The sequence below is a fragment of the Homalodisca vitripennis genome, chromosome 2, assembly GCF_021130785.1.
Source record: "Homalodisca vitripennis isolate AUS2020 chromosome 2, UT_GWSS_2.1, whole genome shotgun sequence".
Taxonomy (NCBI): Eukaryota; Metazoa; Arthropoda; class Insecta; order Hemiptera; family Cicadellidae; genus Homalodisca; species Homalodisca vitripennis.
Window position 1 is genome coordinate 176,738,747 of NC_060208.1, and position 27,469 is coordinate 176,766,215.

The 27,469-nt window shown below is 32.0% G+C and overlaps 1 protein-coding gene across 2 annotated transcripts; it reads right to left on the bottom strand.

Moving 5' to 3' along the window:
• On the bottom strand, positions 1 to 26,858 carry LOC124355083 (zinc finger protein 853-like). 2 transcript variants are annotated; one of them, XM_046806021.1, is made up of 4 exons: positions 26,763 to 26,858; positions 15,338 to 17,580; positions 7,957 to 8,025; positions 1 to 1,165 (listed from the first exon to the last, which is right to left on the bottom strand). In XM_046806021.1, exons 2-4 carry the CDS (start codon positions 17,509 to 17,511, stop codon positions 610 to 612), a joined length of 2,799 nt encoding a protein of 932 aa, XP_046661977.1. In that variant the 5' UTR covers positions 17,512 to 17,580; positions 26,763 to 26,858; the 3' UTR covers positions 1 to 609. The 2 variants fall into 2 exon arrangements, with proteins under 2 accessions (XP_046661977.1, XP_046661978.1); XM_046806022.1 differs by lacking the exon at positions 7,957 to 8,025.
• Between the last annotated feature and the right edge of the window lie 611 nt (positions 26,859 to 27,469).

The following is a 27,469-nucleotide window of genomic DNA, read 5'->3' on the forward strand; positions in this document are numbered from 1 at the left end:
TTTCCAACATAAAGTTTTATTTAACATAGTTAATAAGGTATAGCATAAATTAAAAAAGTTCTAAACCGATAGACATATGAAATTGTTTATATACCATAGTTAAATATTCACTGACAACATTTTGCTAAAAATAATAGACTTTTAGTGAAGGTTATTTTATTATAACGATATTGTACACTTATTAACAGTGAAAGGTGAAATTACTATTTTTTTCTTAACAGTATAACATTTATTTCTCATAGAAAATTCATTCTAAAAAAACTAATAGTACGTATAAAAATTAAGGTATATGTACATAAAATTAACATACTATACAATCTCACTAGCCTTGTATTGACTAACAACAAAACTGGGATGTTAATAATAATAATATAATAGTGTTTATTTTAAAGTTAGATACAATTTGATATATTTTCTATAACATTTCAGAAATTTATATTATGTACATGTATTGTATGGATTTAAATGGTTTGAAAATATACACACTGGTTCTAATTTAGAATTGTTGATTAACAATATTAAAGCCATTAAATATCTGGATTTACTCGATAATGACTGGAATTACCTTTAATACAAGCATGTTTAAAATCCTGTAGTTGAATTAATGTATCACAAAGCTGTGACGTTGCTTCTTTCATTGTGATCCGCTCTTTTATGCAAATCAACTTGATACTTGTGTCTAAAACGCTGATAGCATAGAGAGCACTTGTGGGAGGTTCTTGAGTGTCGCAACAAGTAATGTCTTGCTAGGCTGATTCTGCTTCGATGAAAGGTAAAGTCAAAGTTCATGCTACAGCAAAGTCCACAGTGTAGTCGCTTTCGAGAGAGCAGTGCTCGTCCATATTTTTTCCACAGAGACACCTTTAACGAGTCATACTGTCTTGGCTCAACATGTTCACGGATTATAGTCTGTAGCGGAAATATTTCCAAACCGTAATCGTCAAGTTCTATCGAAGGCAAAGTATCCGAATCCGAGTGGAATGTCATATGTTGTTGCATTTTATTCAGAGTGCTGGTTTGCATGCCACACAGAATGCAAGTAAATTGTTTCTGAGCTTCCAAAAGCGGAGGAATATCTGATGGAGTTCTCACCACATTCTGATAATAATTTGACACGGAATAGTTGGAATTGTTGTCCAGATCTGGTAGTTTCTGATGAGAAAGGCTGAAACAGTAAGAATCATGGATAAAAAATAATTTTGATCAACAATATGGTTTTTCAATTTATTAAAAGATTTGTTCAAATTTTGTTTCCATGTAATCTATGACAGTAATAGGAAGAGATGGACGGACAGTATACATACACACATTAATTCAATTCCATTAATTCATTTATCAGCCACTTCAACAATATTTGTATTCCAACAGGATTTAGTTTTTATATATCATATTATACTTTTTAGTAATTTAATAAGAAAGTTGTCAGGAATGTTGTTGATGTCATCTTTGGGCAACTCCTCTTGTGCTATAGAAAAATCAGTGCCGAATACCAGCAACCAATGGACACAAAGCACAAAGGGTATTGCAAAGGCAACCATTGTTATAAGGTCAAGTTTGATTTCACTTAAGTCTCTAATAAATAACTGGACTAGTGGACATGCAAGTGAAATATATTTCTATATATTGAGGAAAAGAGAAGAGACTCGGACAAGGCATTAATAATATATTTTTGCTATGTTTTAAATCATTATTGAAGATAGGATTGATACTATAAATTGGTTTCCTACATAAAGTGAGTTTGTAGAAAACTAGGCTCCTTTAATAGTCACCATTGCTGATATGTAGGTGACTTTTTCTATTAGAACTGATTTAAAAGTAGTAAGAAAACAAATAAAAATTAATCTACAGTGTGAAATAGGTATTGAATTACAACAGTTTGTTTGAATTTGCTTTGTATAGTGCAGGTTGCAAAAATTCTGATTTCAAAGTAAGGTAATACAGACTGTTATTATTGGGCACTGCTTATAATATCTAGCAATGCCTTATACACCTAGTTTTGAGGTTGTGTAAATTACCAAAAACCACTCATCAATTACTGCTCAACCAATTAGCAATGAATGTTTTCTTTAGCACAGTCTGCTGGCTTTATCACATCAGTGTCAAATTATTAAAACATTGGCAGTCTAAATGAACCCATCAAATTACATCTCTGACCTTTCTCCACTAATTTTTTTAAGTGGTTTGTTTTATATCAGTTCGCTAAAGATGGCTCACCATAGTGAGAGCAAAACATCTTAAGATTTTAATTGCGTCAGTAGTGTTTCGATGCATTGTGTACAGGAAAATTAGATAATAGCCAGAAAACCACATCTGAAACTAACTTTTGGATCTTTATGTGACATTTTTATTCTTTAAATTAAAAATAAACTTCCATTGTCATGTTGCTTCCTTTTTCACTATAAACTTAAATTAATAATGATTGGAACATCTGAGTTGCTGGATGCTTTGAACAAAATATGTATCATATAAGAAAAATTGATTGATGAATTTCCTAAAAGAAAGAAATTTGATCTTTAGCTTGTTTTGGTGATGATGAACTGGAAGGGTAGCAAAAAGGATAAAAATACCAAATGATATATATTCCCATAGTTCAATTTGTTTAGCTTGACACATCAGCCTGATTGGACTGAAGCCTGAAGAGACTGAAAATGGCAACTCTATGATGACATTCAACTTCCTTATGAGTTAGAAATTCTGTTGTTTTAAGGCATTCAGCTGTAAAACATGTAGTCCAGTGAATAAATTGTCATGTCCATTTTAAAAGTTTTCAGCTTCAATTTCAAGAATAACAAAATTTAATTTTCGAAATACATTACAATTAGTTTATTGTGATAGTTAACACATAATTATATCACAAGAGTAGATGAATGTACAATGGATAGGCACCTCTGGGCTAATAGCTGAGTTGAGGTTGCTATTAATTAAAAGCAGATAAACCTGGCAACCCCTTTTTCACAGAAAAATGTACACAACTACAGTAAATCATAAACCACATCAATATTTAAAACAAAGCACACAGAATTAAATTGTATTTCACAATGATATAATTAATGCATTGCATTACCATAATAAATTAAAGAGCATAAATATGCACACATACATACACAAATATACACATACATACCTACACATATATACACAAATACACCAAAAAGATACTTAAACACAAAAGATAAAGATGTAACCATTACGAACTCATGCGACAAAAAAATCTCTAACAAAGTTACTAATTCAAGAGCCGCTCTATACCAATTGAGAAGAGCCAACATTTCAGGTAATGTGTTGTAGAGCTTAGGAGCTGTGAATGTATGAAAACGTTTGTATACTTCCAATTTAGGAAAAGGCATAGTTAATCAGTTTAACATCAGTAACATGTTCATTTCCCAGTGTATGTCCAACTCTTGAGAAAAATATCCTTAGTAGGTACCATATAAATATACAACTATCTGAGCAGAAGCATCTCAAACTGAACATAAAGAGGAAAGGAAGAGTCATTCCTATTAGCTCTGATAGTAACTAATGATCTCCTTTTGATTTAAAATAATAGGATGAATAATAGAATAATAAGCCCCTCCTCAACACGAGATACCATATTGCAATTTAGAGTTGATTATAGAACAGTAAATAGTTTATATAATAGGAACAGGCATAAATACTGCAAAAAATAAAACTTACTCAGCGAAGCGTTTAAATAGTTTTCGCATTAACAATCTGTTCCCTCCAACTACAGCTTTCATCCAGAAAAACTACCAAATACATTATTTGTTCTACTCTTTCAACTTCAACACAATTCTTACATGGATTTCTCCAGAGAAGTAAGCATTGTTCACATTAAAAAAAAACTTGTCCTATGTCTTTCCATTTCTTAAAAAAAATTCATAAACTTTGTTTTTACGCTAAAGAACATTCTATTTCTTGCAAACCACATTTTTCAATTTATCAACATCTTCTTGAATTACACTGTACACTGTTTGATTACTTATAGTGGAATAACAAAGGGCAGTGCCATCCATTAATAAGGAACCTGATCAATTTCCATTACAGAAGCTATTAATATAGATTAAGAATAGTATTGAGCCTAAAATAGACCCTTTTGGCACTCCAAGTTTAATTGGAAGAGTTGAATTGACAGAGTTTAAAAAGTTTACATATTGAGATAGATTATTTTATACAGCTTTTAAATCATTTGTAAGGAATACCTCTGATTCCGATCATCCAAAGATAGTTAAATAAGATTTTGTCATCTACATCGCCAAATGCTAGAATCTAAAAATTGAACCCGACACTTATAATCTTTCCTACTATTTTAGAGACAATTGAGAGAAGAGATATCGGTCGATATTTATTGAGATTCTTAATGAAATTTTCTTGTGAAGTAAGTCAACCAGTGCTGTTTTTAAAGAGATCGGAAATATAACAGTTTCTAAATTAATGTTGATTAAAAATTACAACACAAGAGATAAGATACTACCCATTTTTTCATTACATGTGCTGATATACCAACAATACCAGGAGACTGTTACATTTCAAACTGTTGAAATCAGCCAGAACTTCTTCTGATCAAGTAGGATAGCAAAAACATGACATCCGAATACTTAGCATGAACAAATTGAGTGCACATATGACAATCAAAGTCATCAAAACTTTCAGCGTCCCTCATTAGGTTTTCAACTGCGTGCTCAGAGATAAGTTCTTCCGACTTGAATCTAGAATAAACACCTGGAGTACTATCTTTCTTTTTTGTGAACCAAGCATGTTATTGATAGTTTCTCATTGTTTCTTAATATCAAATATATTTTCTTCAAAAATACTCTGGTAATAAACAAAATATTTTGTTTCAAATGTTGAAATTTTGGGTCGTTCAATCTTTTTTTTGATTTTTTTTGTACAGCTAAGTTACTAAATCACAGATGCTTACAAAGATCAAAATTCATCTAATATTTTAACTTACATTTTGAGGTAATTTTTACTTTGTACATTGAAAAGTCTACAGCTTGTCTTAATATGTCTGAAAGTAATGAAAACAAGTTTGCTTTTTTCTTGATAAATAATTAACCCATTATAAATGCAAAGAAAATTTGTCATTTTGACGAGGTCTATTTTGGTCTTAAATTCAGAAAACAAAGTATCCTTACTTTTTTACAAGAAATACAATATTACAAATTATTTCATCATGGTCTTGCCTAAAAGAGGTTAACACATCAGAATCAAAGCTACATTGATCTCTAGGTTTAAAAAATACCTTTAGTGGGTAAGTCAATCAGTTGCTCAAGACCATTACTTGACATAATCTCTAAATACTCATCTACGAGCAGTGATCAGTTAAGCAAGCATATGTTCATGTCCCCGGTAATAGCTAAATTTCGAGCTTTGCATTCAGACACTATGATATTTAATTTATATACAAATAAGGCAATATAATGAGAATGCAGCCTGTGTACCGCCACGACCGCAACAAAAAGCCCAGAAGATTCAATGCAATAGTGATCTTGAGTGCGTCAGCTGACTGAAAACAAACACCTGATCTGGCCTCATACTGGTCACTCACATAATCACTTAACGTCATCTGTAGCTGTCATTTCAGTTTGAACACTGGTTATAACCTCTAATTAAATACAAACGTATTTCCCAATCGTGTATACAGACTTCTGTTGGAACAACTAAATCTGGCAAAGAAGACAAAGTATTAATTAAGTTTTCCCTTAGACTTATTCTAAAGAAATATAAAAAATTTGTTTTGTCTCAAACAATTGATTGTTAGTTCAAATTAAAATTAATGCATTTTTACTGAAATAAGTGCTTTGCTTATAGGTTTTCAATTTATTCTATTGAACTAACAATAAGAAAGGGTTCACTTTGGGTCTTCCTCAGAAATATTTTGCCGTTTCTTACACATGAATATGAATAATTCTTTTCTTGTTTCACCACCTGTGCAGCAGCAAGCGGTTTCTTCTTGGCAGAGCTGAGATTCTCATGACATAACGGGAATGGCAGTGGTCATAATGTAGTCAACATCATGTGAGTTCAGATTCCTCTTTACTCTTCATTTTTAAAGAAATTTCAATTTGTTTTCTCAACTTGATGAACTTTGCTATAATTCCAGCAGGACAATTAGCATAATTCCTTTTTTTAGATGGTGACATACATTGATAGCTTCTCTGGTAATCTTTATATCGAGAGCAACACCAACCTTCATCACAACTTCATACACATCTTCGTTTTTGCTTTCAGAAATCCCCTGAATCTCCAAATCAGCCACTTTCCTTTGCAGCTGGATATTTTTCACCCTTAAATCATCAATAAGTTGAAGGTACTCTGCTAACTTAGCATTGTGAACAAAATTGTGTCATCAAAAATCAAACGATTTGTTAATTGTCAGTAAAACCATAATCAGAAGTTTCATTGAGCTTTTTTAGCACATCAGATAAAGATGTTCTAATATCAGACTCCAATCTATAATGTGACTCACATGACCATGCTCTTTCTTCTATTCAGAGCACCAGATGGACAGCACCAAATTTGCTTCTCATTGGTTATATAGTCAACACTTCTTTGGATAAATTAAAACACGATAATGATATGGCATAGTTTCTTGCAGTCAGAGCATGAAATGTTATGCCTAGCTTGACCAGTAGCTTTTTTGCAAACAAAGCACTCGGACATGATTTTATAATTAGGTACACACGGGCACTAAACTGAAGAATAGGCTATTGAAGATAACATAAGAGAAGCAATAGTGCAGATAATAAGGTGCTAAACCAATTAAACACCTTATATCTTGTGTAGTGAATGTAGGCTATGATTCACTGAACAGAGAGTGAGAGCACCCAGGCAGACAAGTCTGCAATTCTCAGCACCTGACTCATAACTTCCATTTCATTGAACTGTGAGTAGTAAATAATCCAACTGTCATTTCACTGCTTTGAAATATTATGTAGAACAGCACAGCTCACTACAAGTTTTGGAATTCCCTACCAGCCCACTCCACTCTTCACACCTTGTATCCAGTTATTTTAAAACTTTGTTTTGTTGTCCAAATACTTGTTCCATATGGTTAGAAATTCTAATCAAAGCACAACACTCCCCTTCTTTTAATGTTATGACTGCAACAAGATTTCTTTCTAGTGTCAACAGGTTTTGTAACCATAAAAAATGTTATTGGTGCAACAATCATTATGTATACGTGTGTTAACCATGGACTCTGAAAAATAAAAAAATTTGACAATAGAACTAGTTGTACGTCAAAAACATATACCTGAGGTTAAGGATAGTAGTGTGAAGAATCACCAACTTACAACACTTGCAAGTTCTATTTGTGTAACATTTAACCATGCGATACGTCCAAAATCCTAGTATTCTTTCAAATAAACCATTGTCAATAACACAGAATTAGTTACCATGCTAATCAATTTTCTTCGGTTTTTAATTAGTGTCTGACACTTACCATAAGCAACTCAAGCAATAGAATACAGTGTAAAGCATGGTATCTCTGATACTTACCAATATGTAAACGTGGTATCTAAAGGTACTGTTTAAAATAAAACAGTTATGTTATATTCAGAAAAAATATTACATAGATTAGCTAATAATGTCTACATATTTTGAAGTTTAGTGGATAAGTATAAAATATCGTAACTCAAAACTTTAAGGCCCATTCTCTGAAAGTTTATAATTTGATAGTTACCATGTTTCATAACAGACTTCAATGAAAAATTAGGTTGTATTCTAACATGAAACTAATTTATTCTTGTCTCCTGGACTACTGATATTAGAAGAGATTATTTTTAACATAGATCTTATCTTTAACATAGATAGCCTAAACATTTAAGATGATCATTCAGAACTCACATGTTCATATCACTAGTCCATTTTTTTATTTTATATATTCATTCATAAGATTTAGAATAACTTACACAATAAAATAACGTAAAAATTAAAAAAAACCTAATGGCTTACTTATTCTGAAAACTTTTCCTTGTGTGACGTGCTGTTTCTCCAAAATTATGAAGTCTTGGAAAATCCATGCTGTAAATTAAAATCCCACTATGAAATTTAGGAATTAAAAAGAAAATGCCACCTGTTTGTTACAAAGAGTATAAAACATTTCTTTATTTTCTTTAAATCTTCTTACATCACTGTACATTTATATTGCTTTTACAAAGCATATACTATGTACAACTAGTAGTCTAAAGATAATCTGCATGTATTTATTAATTACTGATGGAATCAAAAAATCAAATACCAATTGTTTTTAATTAACATTTACCAAGTTCACATGATAAAACCACAAAAGGTAACACTAATTTGCACATTGACACATGAAAGTAGGCACAATTCCTCATTTTGTTGTTGACTTTCAGTTTTGGCAGTAAATTTTAGGGAAAATAATTTGGAGCTAGAACTTTGAATAATGGTTACAGTCTTTAAGACTTAGAAATTCTTCTATTAAAAGTAGAGCTGTCTGTGAATCTTTTTGAAATTGTATATACAATTGCTTGGAAATAAGTTATTTTAGTTCTTTATCAATGGACTGATAAATGTTTTCTTAACTCAAAACTTTATATGGCAATTATAATTATATACATAGAATTAAAATTAGTTATCAAATAAAATTAATAATTTATTAAATATAATAAATAAATTGCTGACTAGATTTTATAAAGCTAATTCTTAAAATTACTTTGGTAACTTAGCAAACTTAAATAAATGCACCACAATGGTTTTTGTTGTTCAATAAATATAAATATTCTCTTGATTCAAATTATGATGTAGTAATATAATATAACTAAAATATCTTGAATAGATAAATTAAAGTGGCCATGAAATTGGATGGTGAGATTGCAGTAGCCCCGATAAAAAAACTAATCTAGGCAAAGATTTGCCTTTTATGATTTTGTAACCCCATTTTATTAATTAATACTATGGTGATAAGTATTTATTAGTAAACAACTTGTACATAGGATTAAGAATTAAGTTATTTATAGACATAAGGGAATTTGCAGCAATTATGTTTATGTAAATATTTGATATCTCCCAAGCCAAGAAGATTTTATATATCATAGAATCAAAATAACCAATCTTTTAAAGTATATGTTGTTACAACTTTGTATAAATTACTCTTCGAAACTATTAATATAACTCCAATATTATCTAAAATTTCAAGATTGCAGACAAATGTAAACATTTTGATTCATACTTCTTAATCTGTTCATAATATTGCAACATTTAAATCTCACTTAAAATCATATCTTTTAATTTTCCCTCTGTGTATTTATACTGTATAAACTATTATAAATATGTCATTCTACGGTTTATTGAACATAATGTCCGCTGGTACCAATAATTGAAAAGTACAAGTAATATTTGACAGTTCATAAATGAATATAAAAAATCCCTAATGTCTCACATTGGAAGAGTAAGATTTACTGCATGCTACAGTTCAGAAACCACTTATGAGTTTCTCATAATAAAAATAAATTTGTTATTGATTATACGTGACCTTGTGTATTGTTTCTTATTTGCAAATATCATTTAGTCCTTTGGAGACCACCCAATAACCCAGAAAAGCTGAAAATACCAAGCTACTTCAAAGAGATTTGCAGTTTCAAACCAAAACTACCTGAAATAAAAATTTGGGATTCATACCTTCAACATATATTTTTATAGAGGGTATATTTATGTACAACTACATAAAGTATGATGTAAACACGTTTTAGTGCCAAGTAGTCGAAATTTGGACTCACAAAAGGCGATGTACATACACAAACATAGAATTTAAGAACTTGTAGTCAAATTTTATGTACAATATTTCCTTACTTTGGTTATCTGATTACAGTTTTGCACAATAATCTAATCAAAATGTGTTATGGAGTAAATAAAAACCATGTACCGTGTATTACAAATTTACCGTACTCGCTTCAAATACAAACTTCCAATATATTGAAAGGCAGTCTCCAAAGGGTTAAATTAACTTTGAGTGTATTCATTTTGAAATAACATACTAAAAATATCAAATCCTATTTGTGCAGTATAATAATAAACGATACAATATTTCACAATGTAGTTTTATAAAACCTCATCTTACAAAAAAAAATTGTATATGTAACCACATAGGACCATTGTTTACATGCCATTTTTACATGATTTTATAACTAATAAAAAAGTTATCTTAAAGATTCTCTTAAACACGGTATGAAATTGTCAATATTTATGACAATAATGCTCAACTTACGGTAAATATATTGAATTTTCTAGGTTTCTTTCAAAAAGTATTCCTCAAAAAGTCCTGATAACCCGTATCATTCACTATTAACAAATGATGATGGCTGTATCTGAATAGAGTGAAAAAGGGGCTAGCTGACTTTGGCTCAATTAGAAGCTGCCATTGAGATCTGAATAAATTTAGAAACACAAGCCCACCTTCAATCATTGGCCATGAAAAGTTTAACTCCTCCCCCCTATACACTTTTTAAGATTACTTACTTATTCATTAGCACAACATTAAGAATATTGTGAGTATCATAAAATAACTCAATTGATAAACTTCTTAAATTATTCTTAATTTGTGCCCAGACTTAGGTTTAAAATGATTAGTACAACGATTCAAGAACGTGTTCCTGCCTCCGCAACCAAAGTAGTGAAGCTGTAATGTGCTTTACAGTTAATAAAATCACAAATACAAGACCTTTTACCAAGTTGCTTAGTATATAACTGATAGAGAACCATTGCACATTGTTTGTTTAAGACTACTCTACAAGCTGTAAATCTCTTGAGTACACTACTGTACCGATAATTTTGTCTGCTTTGATATATATGGATGAGTCACTTTTATAGAAATAAGTGGGCCTACTTCAATATACATTGCAACGTGTAAGAATAGTCTTTTGCAAATTTTATGTCAGGCAATTTCAGTGTGTATTATAAAGGTACAAATATATGATAAGATAGATATGAGTTGATAATGCCTCCCCTCAAAATTACAAAATCTGCCAAATACAAATTATTTCCTTATTTACAAAACTCCTAATTTCTACCCAATTTGGAGATGTATCTCAGAGATGTATTAATGGATACATGTACCTATAAGTTTTTATTTTGATCTCTAGGATAAGCAGAAAATCACTGATTTCAATTTTGTATCAACCAAATAGATCCATACATATTTAGTATTATAAAATGCATTCCAAATATTTTTAATGACACTATGAAAAACTACCAGGTATGAAGAGACACAGTTAAAAAAATTAACCTAAATAGTTTATAAAGAACTCTAGGGTTTTTCTTTGCTCATAGTTTTTATAGTATTAAAGAATATTTGACACTCAAATCATAAATTTATCTTGATGTGGGGTTGTGACTATTTTCTTTTTTAAACTTTATAAGGTTTTAGATTTTTAAGCATTTAAAATGTTTGATTTTACATTTTTTAATTTAGAATTTTAATTCTTTCCTTAACTAGGAAACAACATTTAGATTATACATTTGAATATTATGGCATTGCCTTAATTCAGTATATGTATACATAAATATTGATTAAAATCTGTAATAGTTTTGTATTTATCATCTTCAATTTTATTTTATTGTTAGGCTAATTTCTAGTTTATTGACAATGCACCTTTTCATTTGTGAAAATATTGACTGTTGAATAAAGATGACTTATCACTTATAAATGATCAAGAAACCACAACTATGAGTCAATAATGTTACAGTAATTCTAATCCAACATTAGTGATTTTGTACAATAAAATTTAATAAAAATACTGTTTGGAACCATTAGTGATGTATTTCATTCACTGCACAGCATTATATAGACAATGGTAGTGACATACCATGGTTGGTGTAGACAATGGTAGTGACATACCATGGTTGGTGTAGTCAATGGTAGTGACATACCATGGTTGGTGTAGACAATGGTAGTGACATACCATGGTTGGTGCAATCGTTCACATTGCGGAGGTAGAAAAACGTTTTTTTAATCGCAATTAAAAAACGAAATATAAACCAAAGTTGTCAAACATGTAGTAAAGCATGTTGAACACTTATACAACAATAACTCAGATCTTAAATTATAAATTAATTACAGATAAAATTCACCTAATACAGTGTTACAAGTCCGTTTTCAAAATTCAAAGAGAGATTTCAGATAGAACAACAACAATTTCTTTAACAACAATGAAGCTATTTATAATATAAATAATTAACTTAATAACCTCTGAAATACAAAAACAGCTGTTTGTAAAGCAGTCTGTTAAATGATTGTATGGTGCAAGCACATTTTCAGCTGGAACAGCACTGACTAGATTATAAACAAACGGAACCGGCTGAGAAATGCTAATAATGAACTAGTGAACAGCATTAGGCTATGGTAACAATAAACAAACTGAGGTAATAACACTATACTGTGCCCTCGACAATGGAGAGGGTCATACTTGCCTTCCTAGCTAAAATGCAGCATGGAAAAAACAAAACAGTTAGAGATATCAAACAATAGGTTCATCATTTTACAATTGTACAGTAACCTGGATTACTATTTGTTTTGAGTCTTTATTTACGTTATACGCTATGACAAACCAACATGGTTCCAATAGATATAGAAAAACATTGCGATTGCAAACAATCATAATAATGATGCCTTGTCAAATTAAAGCTTTGATTAACCTGTTAAGCTCCAATGTTCTATTAGTTGAACATTTCAATTTCGAATATACATTATTCATTAGTAAAACCAGTTTGTGTCTCCATAATTCACACATACAAATTAAAACACTTTTATTAATTTATAATAATACATTATTTACATGCTGAATAACAATATACTATGTGTTCTACGTACAAAAATATAAGTGGGTCAATAAATTGGAAATTAGATAAAGTATCTTCTCTTGGATTAAAAATATTGTTTACCTTTTAACGCTTCCATCTCTCAAGAAAACTGGTAGATATAGTAACACAATTAATAGAAATTATGAAGAGTATACACAGAAAGTTTTAATTAATTTATTCTTTAGATATTAATAATTATATGTTGTTACCAGCTTCCTTCAACATTACATTCATTAAATTATTTATAAAAACAATTTTCCCTATTATAGGCCACATAAATAGATTTTATTTTCAATACTCAAGCTTTAAGTTACTTATTTTGTAGACAGTACAAATTATATGGTGATACCAAGTTCCCTTGGACATTTAATTTATTCATTAATTGTTAAAGCAATTTTTGCTATTACAAGTTATTTTCATTACTCAAGCTGGTTAAGTGGTTTATTCTGTAGAGAATAAAATTATATGGTGATGCTAAGCTTCTTTGGACATTACATTCATTAATTATTTGTAAAAGTAATTTTTACTATTTTAGGCCACGTTAATCCATTTTATTTTCAATACTCAAGCTTTAAGTGATTTATTCTGTAGATAATAACAATTATATAGTGATACCAGCCAGCTTCCTTTATATAAGAAATGTGCGACCCGGAATGGTAAAAACTTCACATGCATGAAATAAGTTTACTCAAACATTCTAAAATAACTTTAATACAACTCTTTTCAAAATGTTATTTACATATTTTGATATAAATTTGTTTCGTTCTAAAATTTTTTATCTATAGATTCAAATAAAAATAGTTTCATTGTATTAAATATATTTTCTACTTTCCTAGTATCATCAATAAACTCAAAATGTCAAAACTTATTTTTCTTCTTTATCCCTGCCTGCTGTTTTTTTGGTTATTCTTGTTGGCATTGTAAAAAAGGAAAAATAGGGGTTACAAGCAGACAAGACAGTTTATCTTTGACACAAACTGTCATGTAACCTAAATTGTTGTTAAAACAGAAAGCAACATAAGGTACTTTGGTTTCTGAAATTTGGCAACACTGGATATTATATATCCCATTTGTGTGTTCATTTTAAAGTACCTATGTTAAGAAGAAGAGGAATAATCTTTCAATCTGGTAAAGGTAACCCTGATCTTCCTAGCCTATCTAAACTCATATAAAAAACCTGGTATTTTGCCCTCTAATCATAAAAATCCAAAAGATTTCCAGAGCCTATTTATTATGATGGTTTAAGTTCCCTCCAAAATAAAATCCTAGATCTGCCACTGGACTGCCTCATTGTCATCATGTATTAGCTCCTCATCCACTTCAAGAACAATCGATCTTTGTATAAGGGTTACTTTGAATTTTTTTCATGAAAAAGCAAGTACTCTTAAGGCAAAAAAATAAACATTTGAAACCATAAAAGATGTCAAAAATGGTTTAGACATTGTTTAAAGTTAATTACATTAATACTATGGACAAACATAAAATCCTAGATCTGCCACTGGACTGCCTCATTGTCATCATGTATTAGCTCCTCATCCACTTCAAGAACAATCGATCTTTGTATAAGGGTTACTTTGAATTTTTTTCATGAAAAAGCAAGTACTCTTAAGGCAAAAAATAAACATTTGAAACCATAAAAGATGTCAAAAATGGTTTAGTCATTGTTTAAAGTTAATTACATACTATGGACAAACATAAAATCCTATAAAACTATTTTTTTATCTTTCCTCTACGTTTTCGACAATTCTAAAACCATTTTTCACCTTAACAGGGCAACATCCCTAAAAACATATTTATTTGTAAATGGAAAGTTATAATTTTATGACTAGAACATTGCGTTGATTTAAAGCTGATTTTTTAAATTATAATACTACAAAATCTTTTCTCATGTGATATTTTAGAGTAGTTAACTTAATCTTATTTGACATTATGATCAGTCTTGTACATATTACTTACACATTATAGAAAAAAAGCGGATTCCTATATTCATACATCTGAAAGGAATACTGTAATTAGTTATAAAATGTTTTCTAGATTCATACATACCATATAAAATTTTATAGATTTTTATATCAAATCTTTATCAAACTATCAAAAGAGAGACCCGTTGCTGTTTTTCCATCAATAATTTTAAAGAGAAATCAACATGATCTCTTAATTTGATGTAAAGCACTTAAACCTGAAGTTTGAGCATTTAAAACCACCTTAATCATATAGAAGTCACAGATGTTTTTCCCAAAATGTTCAGAAAAATAACATTTAAGAAAAGTCAAAAGCGATGTATAGCAGATACAAGGTAGGTAGAAGAATACAAGAAAGTAGATTAAGATCCTTTAGGTATACGAAAAGGATATGAATGTGATGAAAAAGAATTGGAGAGTCTGAAATTTTATAGTGTTAGAAACAGGTTAGAGATAAGAGAACTTTAGATGAGAAGTGCCCAAAAAAATATGCCCTCTCAATGGATGAGGGATAGTTAATCACATAACAATACAGAAAAAGATATTGTACTCACTGATGATTTTGTTGCTGATGAAGACTTAGTTGTACTTGATCATCGGCTAGGAAGCTGCATCTCGAGCAAGCTCTCTTGTTGTGCACCTTGAAGACATGAGTGGCCAAACGCTCAGAACGGGCAGCCTTGTATTCGCACAAACTGCAAACATAAGGCTTAAGATGTGTGTTGAGATGTCTTTTCAGACACCAGTTATCCACACCCGACCATGAACAGTAACAGCAAGTGTAGCGCTTTTCTCCTGGTTTCCTTCTTGGTGCTTTTTTATCCTCCGTCTTTTGAGGAGCAAAGCCTGGGATACTTATACTCTGGACTGCTACAGTCTCGACTTGCTGAACTGGAGGTGGCCGGGGTTGTGGCTTTGGAAAGTACTGAATGGTACTAGTTGAGGTTGAGCTATCTTTGGATATTGTTCTTCGTATCCTATTTATATCATAAGGAGTATCTCGATGCATACGAAGAAAATGTTTTTTCACATGATCAGCTCTGTTGAACTGTTTTTGGCAGATATAGCAATGAAAGGGTTTTTCATCTCTATGAATATTTTCGTGGCGAGTAAAAAGATCTCTTCGATCGGTTGCATAGTGACAATATGTACAGTTATATCTCTTTGGGCTGATTGTTGTAACGATTTCACTCGATTTCTTAGGGGCAGGAGAGGCAGCTGGTTGGGGTGAGACTACTTGACGGGATATTGTAGTCTGAACTACTTGTGGTTGCTGGACGACAATTTGTTGCGTAATAGGTTGATGTGTAACAGTTTGGGTTTGTGATATAACTTGTTGTGATAATGTAGAAGCTAATGTTTGAGATAATGCTTGTTGGAGAGGTATAGTCTGCTGAGATGTAGAAACTAAATGAGGAGAAAGCTCTTGAGATGGAGCGATTTGTATTTGTATTGTTGGGGGTAGATCTTGGTTTTCTTGTTGAGTGATGACAATTTGCAGCTGAGGATGTATTCCAGTTTCTCCATGTTGTGCTGCTGCAATTTGTTGTAACTGATTGGCCACTTCTTCTGGAACTTGGATATGTTCTTCGATAACATGTGTGATTTGACCCTCCTGGGCTTGCAACTCCTGCTGCTGCAATTCTTGTTGGTCCATTTCCTGGAGCTCCTGCTGTTGAAGTTCATGTTCAAGCTCTTGCTGTCGGAGTTCCTGTTCATGGAGTTCTTGTTGGTGCAGTTCTTGTTGGTGTAGCTCTTGTTGATGTAGTTCTTGCTGATGTAGTTCCTGCTGGTGAAGTTCTTGTTGATGGAGCTCTTGCTGATGGAGCTCTTGTTGATGAAGCTCCTGTTGATGGAGTTCTTGTTGATGGAGTTCTTGTTGATGTAGTTCTTGTTGTAGCTCTTGTTGATGTAGCTCCTGTTGATGTAACTCCTGCTGATGGAGTTCATGTTGCATTTCCTGATCTTGCAAGTCTTGTTCATCGTGGTCAGGATGAACTGGAGGAGACAACTGTTGCTCATCTGGCGAGGTTGGAGGTGGTGTTGAGGTTTGTGTGGAAGTGGCGTTTTGGTGTGTCTCTTCTTCAACACCTTCATCTTTAGCTTGATCCATAGGCTCTCCTTCTACTAGATTTTTTAGTCTCTCTAAGTATTTGGTAACTTCTTCAAGTACCGGATTCTCTTTCCACAAGGTAAGTGACTCTTGGTTTGGGTCAGGACAGATATTGTGTTGTCGAGCAAGATGCATCCGGACACATCTTGCCCATGCACTCGCGTAAGGACACTGAGGGCACTGAAACACTCTCAGATTGGCGTGAGTTCCAAGCCAATGTTCAGCAACTCTTGAGAGAAACCCAACACACTCACACTCATTACATCTAAACAGTTTTTGTGCTGAGTTGTAACTAGCAATCTTAGAATCAGTCCATGGTATGGACTCATCACTTGAAATCCAAGTGTCTTCTTCTGCTCGTAGCTTCTCTAACTCCTGTTGTGCTGATAAACTGAATAACGTTGTTGTTGGAAAACCATTCTGAACCAATGCTGCAAGTCCAAAAGCACTCAAAGAGTTGTGACCTTCTTCTAGTTTGAAAGTTTCACCATCATACTCTTGCATTATCCTCATGGTTTCTCCAGCTTCCATATCTGTTTCGCCGTACAACTTTTTTGTGATTTCTTTGAACATATCTTCGTAGCAGTCCATCCCCGGGACAGCCACACTGGTCATATCCAGCTGCAGACCCTGCAGCGCATCGGAATCATTGCTCTCATCAGAAATGTTGATGTCTTATTGCACCTGTAGAAGAAAAAAATAATTAAAAAATAATTTAACTAACGTAAAACTACATTTAATATTAAGGCGAAAAACAAATTTTTTGAATTTTTATGTTGGATACAAGGACATCTGTAAATTTTATTAGCTGGAGAATTTTTTTTTTTTTATATCTATGGGATTGTGCACTTTCACTAGGTTTCTGAAGGCCAACAATTAATCAATATTACTACCTTGAGGTACTATCTAAACTACGTCAAAGAGTAAGGAAAAACACGGCCCGAAATGTGGTAGGACAAACTATGTTTTTCCACCAGGGCAATGCACCAGCTCATTCTACATTATCTGTCCTGAGAGGTTCCTCAGTGTAGAGATTCCTAGCCAAGTACAGCATGCCCGTGTTAGAACCTTATTTCACCAGATCTTGCACCATGTGACTTCTATCTGTTCCCTAAGGTGAAATCTGCATTAAGAGGGAAAAGATTTGAGCCTGTGGAAACTGTAAAAGACCTCTGCACGTGTCCTGAAGGAGCCGACAGAGGATGACTTCCAGTACTGTTTCCAAAAATGAACAATTCACATGTAGCGTTGTAGGGATAAAGAAGAAGAGTTTATTGAAGATGATAATAAGTGATTATGTATAAAATAAAAATAACACTTTTTACAACGTAAGTCTTGTTATTTAATAGCCACACCTCGTATGCAACTGGAATATGAGTTCTGAGAACAAGGGTTCACTTCTGGTTAATTTATACCTTCCAATTGAACCTCACTGAGAACAGTAAAACCGATGTGCAATCCAATGGATGTCAAGGAGCAGCACATTACTAACTGTAAATATCAAGATATTGAGGTGAAAGGGCAAATCGATAAGCCTAGTCAACTGTGGGAGGATTACTGTTAAGAGTTGGTGGTGCTCCCCAAGGGCTAAGGCTGAACAGTTACTAGCCTGGACATAGGAGTGAGGAGCGAGCGACTCCTACACCTTTTTCACTGTTTCACTGGAGAGCCTGGTACAGAGCTGACTCACCTTCTTAAAAGGTGACAGTATTAACATATAGTACAGTACCCACAATTCCTCCTCATGGATCTTGATGAGGCAGTCCCTATCCCCAATCTTACTCTCCTGAATGTCCTGTCACTCCAGAAGCAAGCACAATGGTCAGTTTAGGATTAAGTGCAATGATAGTTCTCTCAGCTTCTTGTCCTAAGAGAGAAAAAAAACTGGAGTACGATAACAATAATTGGTACTGAGTAAAATAGTAAAATATTTGACAAGCACAATCCACATGAGCCAAGAACACAGATGTGGACATAGTAAGTACTGAAATATGGCAAGTTAATAAACAATAACTTTTATTCATTAAGAGAAGTCCAGAACTTGCACTTACTTTTTCACTATGTTGAGAAAATGGTTTTATATTTTATGTCATATATTTTCATTTTTATTTATTGTCATTTTGTCAATTTTATCTTTATCTGGCAGAAGTTTTTGGAGGAACAATGATTGCTTCTGGATAAGACAGTAGTTGTGATAAAAAAATCCAAATTCACACTGTTTAGAAAGTTGGTCATCTAAACTTGGCATTGTGACCAGCACTGATCACAAGCAGATTTTAAAAACCATAGCTGCCAAAAATATAAATCTAGTTCAGTTTAAGAATTCTTTAATACCAGTAAACAGTATTTTAATTTAAGTACATTTGTGAAAAAAGAGACACTGTAAGCAGGTCAACATACATACATACACACACTGTCAACATGTTAGTTTGTATTTTGAACAATAACCATTTATAATCACTGAAGAGATCATGGTGTTGTGGAGGATGAATACATTACTTGTTATACTTGTAAAACCATACAAGTAGGGTAAACAGGTTGGTACTGTTGAGACCATAAGTAATCACACAAACAGAGGATGTAATTAATTGATCTATGACTCTTTTGGATGTATCTTGAATATATTCGTCTAGATTTGAATTAAATCAGCTGACAACAATATTACATAATTAATATCATGCGTATTTCGCAATATTATGATCCTTATGGAACCACACATACCAAATTTTACTTGATTTTGTATGTAATATAATGCACTATGTATAATTTTTTTAAGCATTTTAAATTCACTTAAAGAAGCACTACAAAAAATGTCCAAACATTTAATAAATTTTTTTGTAATATTGATGGTTTTCAAAAGTTAAAATATTCTGTTTCACAGCTGGAGGTAGAGAAAAAAATGAAGAAAAAGCTTTTAGTACATTTAATAAACTTTAACTTCGTATAAAACAAGTTTTAATTTGAAAAATGTTCTAAAAGAAATTAAAAAGACAGACAAGTACATTTTCTTATATCTCAAATTCATCTTGCACCTTATGCTTGTGAACTTTTGCAATAATCATCATTAAACAAAAAACTTCAAACAAATCCTATAGGTAAACCGCTTACAAAAAAGACACTGGGCGATTTCAGTTCACACAGGGGGGGATAAGTACCCCTCCGCCGCTGGATGCCGCCCTCTCCCAGTATCCCCACCACTGCACGGCACTCGCCAACTTGCTCTATCCCCTGACCTGGCGACTGCCACTTAGCGGCTAACCTCACACCAGAATGCAAGCTCCCTGGATACCTCTATGGCTACATTAGCCTGTTCAATTAATATTTTACGCGTGTATAGGCCTACACTCAAAAATACAATATACTTATAGAATAGGTAAGTAGCCGCAGTGGAAACAAAATGGAAAAACACGACCCACACAGCTGATTAAACAGAGATGAGGAGATGCTTGTCCCACTCCCCACCACTGGAGGGGGACCACTCAGGAATGACCACTCCTGCGCGTGGCTTTTCAGATATTTGCTTCTGCGCAGGTTTCTTTGCGAGCGGTTTATCTATAGAAAAAAAACCCTTTTTTTATCTTTAGAAAGAAACCAAAGACTTTTTTCCAATTACACTAGGTAATCAAGAGAAAGAAATTTGTAAAATATAATCCAAAAACTGTTCTAACCCTAAAACTGGTTAAAGACCCTCACAAGTCCTTTGTATGTGTTATCCTGTTAGCAAAAGGTTCATAGCATGTTATTTGAACAAGGTTTTCTTAATATTGTGTTTATTCACATCTCAATACAGGTTATGATGTAATCTTTATACCATTGCAGTATATTGATATAATCAACAATCATACACCACACCAATGACAAACATTTCATCAAAGTTGAATATTTTTCTGTGTTCTACATCTCTTCAGTTACAATCTAATTGGCTGTTTTCTGCTGCTTTGTCATTTGATATATGGAGTTTACTGCCCGGTGTAGTTTAGTGTGTTTTTAGTTAGGGTATTATCTTTAACTCCCTTTAAATGTAGACAACTTTTTATTATATTTCAAATAAATCTGACAATTTTTTGAAAACTATTTATCTTTATTGTAATTTTTTTTTTAAGTCAAACTTCTAATTCAGCAGTAAAAATAAAACAAAACAAAAAATACAAATTTATTCAGTAAAACCATAATGATTCCTTTTAGACTAATCCATTTTCTTTAAATTGCAATGTATAAATAATAATTATAATGATAACAATGTATTGCATTTTGTAAAAAAGTTTATACTTTTTTGTAATTTGGTAGACTTATTATGATTTTGGAATTATACTGTTATTAAATAAAAACTACATAAATTATATTTGTGAATCTTTGTTATAAATCTTATATACAAAATCTGTTTACATTTTATTCAAAATGCTAAACTTAGAATTTTAGTTCAACAGCAAAACCTTTTTACTCTACATATAAGATGTGTGTGTAAACGGTTAAAATAAATTATATTTATGAAATAATATGAAAGAGCACTTCCTTGTGAATAATAAAATATGTAACATGATGGTTAAGTATGAAAACTATATATTTTACGAGTTTTTAAAATATAAATTGTAAAGACACCACAAACATCTTGCCAGTATAGAGGTTCACCATTGCCAAGTTCTAGGGCTAATATAACTGTTTTCCATTTAAAACAATGTCTAGTTGGCTGAGCTTTAGCAAAGCCTATCACTCATGCGAATGGACAAAATTCTGTTTCTTTTTGTTCACACGATATCTTGAAAATGAACTGACCTATAGACTTTAGATTTTGCATGAAGCTTCAAAATAAACTTGCAACACTGAATTCTATGATGGCGCATGTCACTCCAAGGGATTCAGCTGAGCGTTAATAAATTGTATTACTTAGAAGGCTAACACAATTTTTGTGTACTGGAGGATCATCTGCATGATGTTTGTTTGTCTATTTGACCGCAGGACATCATGAGGATGAAATGAGCTTGAAATTTTGGATGCAACCTCAGTGAAGTTTATTAAGTACACATGGTGTAGCACATTCCTAACTTGTATTTATTTAGTTCAGTTTTATTATTAGTGTTTGTTTTATTCAGTGCATGCCTAAAGAGATAATGAGCATGCAGTCGACCCACATTATGTTTTTTATGATTCCTGACATGCGTGTCACAATGCTTTGGTATGATTTGTTGTTTTTTTTAACTAGATTGTAGTTATGTTAGGCTAGTTATCCACCTACGGAAGAGTTGAGATTGCACATCTCGAAAGGTAATTTACTGATTTCTTATGACACTGAACAATGGCAAAGGTAAAAAATATTCCTGTTACCTTTGCAATCTTTCAATTGTTAATAACTAACATTATACGTACAATAAATACATTTTTCTACATCAGACAAATTAAGTGTGTATCTTAAGTAAACGTAATTCTTGTTTTAGATAAATTGTTAGTACATTTTGTAAATCCAAGTATAGGAAAAGTTCTCAGTTAATGTACATTTTGAAACTAATAGTATAAATAGTAAACGTTTGACTCGCTAAAGATAATTAAGTAGTCTTACTCAGATTTATAGTCACATTATGTTACTAGCAAACATTTAGTACAGTACAATAACGATCAATAAAAATAGTTTACTTTCATGAAGCTTCACCCAGTTTCTAGCCACAATAGTTGACCATAATAATTTAATAGTAACTATTTTAAATATGCAAAACATGATCAATTCCGCTAAAAACCCCACCATGTGCTTTTCACATTTCTTCAAGAGGGCAAGAATTGTAATAAACTTTTGGTGTCCTACACACAAATAAAACAATCTTCATTTTCCTATAAGTTTCATACAGATTCTAACAACAATGATTTAGTGGTAAGTTTTTATTTCAGCAAAGATAGATTATATTCTTGCCTAGTAGGTTTGTGCACGTTCCTGGCCAAAATAGCTTACTAGTTTTCGATCCATTGTAGAAGCACTAGGTTCTTAGCTGCAATAGATTCCTATTAATTTTTGATTTGTTAAAGATTTTTCAGTCTTCACCTTTCAGGGTAGCCTAGTCTTGGTTCCTACAGTTTTGAGTGATTACATATACCACATAGTATATATAACAGAAATATCATGTAACAGTAAAACATTACGAGTTTATTAGCAAAGTTGTAGTACACTAAAGATGGACTAATCTTTACTTTAATTGCCTTTTCCTGATATTTAGCATTATAAGTTTAATAGTACTATTTTAGAATTCTCAGATGAACTGCCTTATTTACCAGCATTACCTGGTTTTTTTTTACCAAATTTTACATGAGGCATGAGCATACAGAATTTAATAATAATAAAATAATTTTCAATTATTTCAAAAATTGTTTTGTGTACAAATACTTCAATTCACTATCTGATTGTCCAGTGTCTACAATCTGACACTGCCTCAGAGTTGATTCCTGAAATCTGGAGTCGGCATCTGTCTGAAGAGATCTAGTAGGATTGAATGAAATAGCTGTAAATCACTAGTTTGTTAGCAGCCAGTTGGTGAACCAAGACGTTCAGAAATCGTACCATTTTTAAAGTAAAGATATCTTAATTTACCAGGCGAAGTTAGGGCTAAGAAGGTCTCTCTAACACTTAACCTGGGAACCAATGGCTTAAAGGTGACTTCCGAACCACCACCAATGGCTGGGCAGGCGGGCTGCTTGCAAGGATAAGTTCGCTTAGCGGTCACCCATCCAAGCAGCAGCCGCGCTCGTCATTGTTTGATCTGATTATCTTGCGATGGATAACCAGATTGGCAACCATTAGGAACACAACGACCATTTCTTCAACGACTGTCTTGTGCAATGGGCACAATCTTGATGAAATACACTAAATTGTGTGAACCTTAATTACCAGAAGAAATTAGTTTGTGGGTTATTCTTCTTCTGAAATAATTGTTAACCTCTCCCACCAATGATCGTACTTAGAGCAACTGTAAAGAAATAAAATAAGACTGTTGGATAATATTTAAGTAAAGAATCTGTGAAATGACTTACAGTTAATGACATTATGAGAGGTAATGTTTTCACTGTGCAAAACTGTAATTTTTATCATGAAATATTTATTGTGACCAATAATCTTAAAATAATTGGTAGGTATATACATATTACTTTTTAGCTTCAATAATTAAATACGTGTTATTAACTCTTCTGGAGACATGATAGTAGTAGGCCTAATTTTGGTAGCTACTTTCATTATTCATGTATACTAATTACTAGGTTATCTTTTTCATACTTAAGGGTGACAGAAATAAGTACGGCTCTCTCAACTTAAATCCTCGGAGTTGCTTAATTTAAAGAACTAATGGTGTATTTGCAACTAAGGCAAATTTAAGGGAAGCTAAAGATCTTCAACTGACTTCTACTACTGTGACGAATTGAACCAATTGAGCCTTCACTCTGACTGGTAAAATAAACCGAAATAAGGTACGTGGAAACATTGTTTTGCAGATTTATTCAACTATCTGTAGTTATAAAAATTGATAGCCATGTCATAATTTAGTAGCTCCTGAAGAATGTCAATATTTAAAACAGAATAATGCATTTTCCTTCAAAAAGTACTCTTGCAAAGAGTCAAACTTTTGCGGTGTTAAAAATGGATCTGAGCAGAGTACGATAAGCGGACCAAGCTTTTATATCGCTAGGTGTAATCATCCATATTTCATATATTGAATACCAGTAATATTAATGGTTATCAACATAAAATACTAAATTTAATAAAAGTTTGAAATTAACAGAATTAATTACCTACACACAATTACAACCTCATAATTAATGAAGGAACTGTCAAACAAATTTAGATCAGGTAATAAAAAAAATCTAATTTGAATAACGCAAAAGCCATAACAAGAGATCAAATAAATGTCTTGAAACCAATAAAACAAAGTTAATTATTTTTCAATGCTATTTTTTTAGTTGCAGATAATTACTACTACATTTACAATCTGAAAGTGTGTTTATAATTATTATTGGTACAGATGATTAAAGTTAACTGTTTATTTATCAGTATCGGTTGTTTATATCAATGATTGTAATCAAGCAATATTGTTTGTTAATATAGATATAAAAAAATCAAGTCCGCTTATCGTACTCTGCATCTGTGACTACTAATGCAATTGAATGAAAATCATGAGCGATATTTAATGTTTTCTTTATATGTTAAGCATGTTATAACTAATAATCTGCTCAAAGAATCCAATTTCCAGACAGTGATAGTGTCTTCAGTGCTAGGGATATCTTATCTCATATAAAGTATAGGCTAACTATATATATAGTTCAATGGTCTCCTAATTTTTCTGACTGCTTCTCCATTACAAATGGAGTTCCATCTTCAAACCAAAAAATTTTAAAACTCTTATATACCGGTAATACACTAGCTCTATCAATGGGCCTTTAAGCCACCCATTTCTGAAGAAACCGCCAGAGTCCCAAAATTTATATATTCAGCGAACTCTGTCAACTTTGTATCTCATCTCTGTTTCAGTAGATATGATAAGGACATTTATAAGTTAGAAGCCTATTGAAATAGATACATAGCCTTGTATAAAGACTGTTCCAGTTCAGCTTTCTGTACCTAAATCTGCTCCAGTCGATTACTGAAGACTCTTGATTATTAAATTATTGTAGAACTTATTATATGTGGGATGTATTTAACTTATTAAGCATTTTGGAATATAGTTCTCTACATTTTTTAGAGGCTATACAGGTATCAAATTAGGTGTGAAACCAATACGAGCTGTGCATTTCCGATTCAGTTTATAATGGGATCCGGTTCAACATACCCATGTTTCTTGGTTTAATACTTCTGCATAATTCATTTTATGATTTGTTATTGAACCTAAAAGAGAGGAGATAAATGTTCCTGAAGCTCTTCAATTAATTAAGTTTTACACTTAAATGTGGTTACTGTCCGAAACAGTTCTGTTCTGTGTGGTCTATAGTAACAGTTCTATCGTTCTTTTAAAAATTGTACATCAATCAATTTATAAAATGAGATTATTTGACATGGACCTTTACCTAAATATCTCCAAAAGGAGAGCAAATGCAATTAGAACGAGGGTTTAACCTAATATGAGATAGGAAATTTAATTGATAATAGGTAAGATTAAATACTCAAAAGGAGATAACCAATGGTTGGCAAAATTGTAAGAATTAATATATTATTGACTATAATGCTTTAAATGGAATACATGGATAAACTATTACCACAATAGTAGTAAACAATGTTTACAAAAAGTATAGAATAAAAGTGATTAGTTAAGTTTTACAGATCAGTCAGATTTGACAGTAGTAAGAAGAGACCAGATGGTAACCTGCATTTGGTGCAATCTTATTTGATAAAAAATACCTCAATTGAGCAATATTCTTGTATTATTATGATTTTCTTAACCAACAAGGTCTGATAAAATAATTTTGTATAACAGTTTCTGAACAAATACCACCTAAATGATCACTAGAACTTATGTTTACTTGGCCTACATTTACAAAAATAGTTCGCCAAAGGTAGCAATAGTATTATTGATTCATTCTGGACTGATGTGAAATGTCAACTTAAAAAATATTTTACTGTTTTGAATTTTTGTCCAGGATTTTCGGGCATAAATATTAAGAGATCTTAACTAATAATATAGTCAGCTATTTACGAAACCGAGCAAAACATACTCGACCTTGCAATTTCCTCATTTGGATATGCAGCTCTGTAAAAACATCAGTTTTATTTGTCAAAGAGGAGACGTCATAAGGGATGAAAACACACCCCTATACAATACACTAATAAATAATTTATGTGCGCGCTCACTTAACTATATACACTGAACTTTCACACCACTGCAGGACGAAGAAAAACAACTTACCTGCTGATAAATAAAGTAAATAACCAAATATAAACCGAAATCAGTGAACTAGACAAGTGCTTAGAATGATGGCTGCCTGCGACTGGGTGGGTCACGTGACCGCTGTGGGAGGGGGTGAAGGGAGAGGGGGTGTTGCTTAGCAACCGTGCTGGGGGTGAAAGTGCCTTGCGAGCTTTTCAGTGTCCCAGCACAGCAGTCTCAATTACAGACAGCAAACTGAACGTGTATGAAGAGAATTGAAATAATAACTCGCTTGTACAGAAATCACCATATAAGCATGTCAACGAAATAGACAATTTAACTCTGCTAATTAACAAAGGCACAATTTATATTTCATTTCATTACATTTAAAAATACTTTTGTCACAGATAGAGGGCACGATATTGATTCGTGGAAGATCCGACAAGAGTCAAAAGCAGTACAGTTTAAATGAATAAAATCAATAATTCATATTCAACGCTTTTCAATGTTATAAAATGAACCAACATATTACTATGTTAAAACAGGAAATTTAAATGTACCTACTATTTAAAATACTGGATGTATTGTGAAAGATTTAGCCTAAGGAGGTTGAGAAAATATAATTTTGAAGGATTAACTCGTTCAAAAATGTTTATATTACCCTACAATTTACTATACATCGGTATGAAATTAAAATAACTTGAACAAAGTATCAATTTTTATGTCATGTAAGGCTTAAGTACTAA

Bases quoted from the DNA above. Each gene is read 5' to 3' on its own strand.
- LOC124355083 (XM_046806021.1), bottom strand. From the start codon at position 17,511: ATGACCAGTGTGGCTGTCCCGGGGATGGACTGCTACGAAGATATGTTC. The intron at 8,026-15,337 runs GTGAGTACAATA...TTTAATTTACAG, and splicing joins CATCAGCAACAAAATCATCA to CATGGATTTTCCAAGACTTC. The intron at 1,166-7,956 runs GTAAGCCATTAG...TTACTGTTTCAG, and splicing joins AGGAAAAGTTTTCAGAATAA to CCTTTCTCATCAGAAACTAC.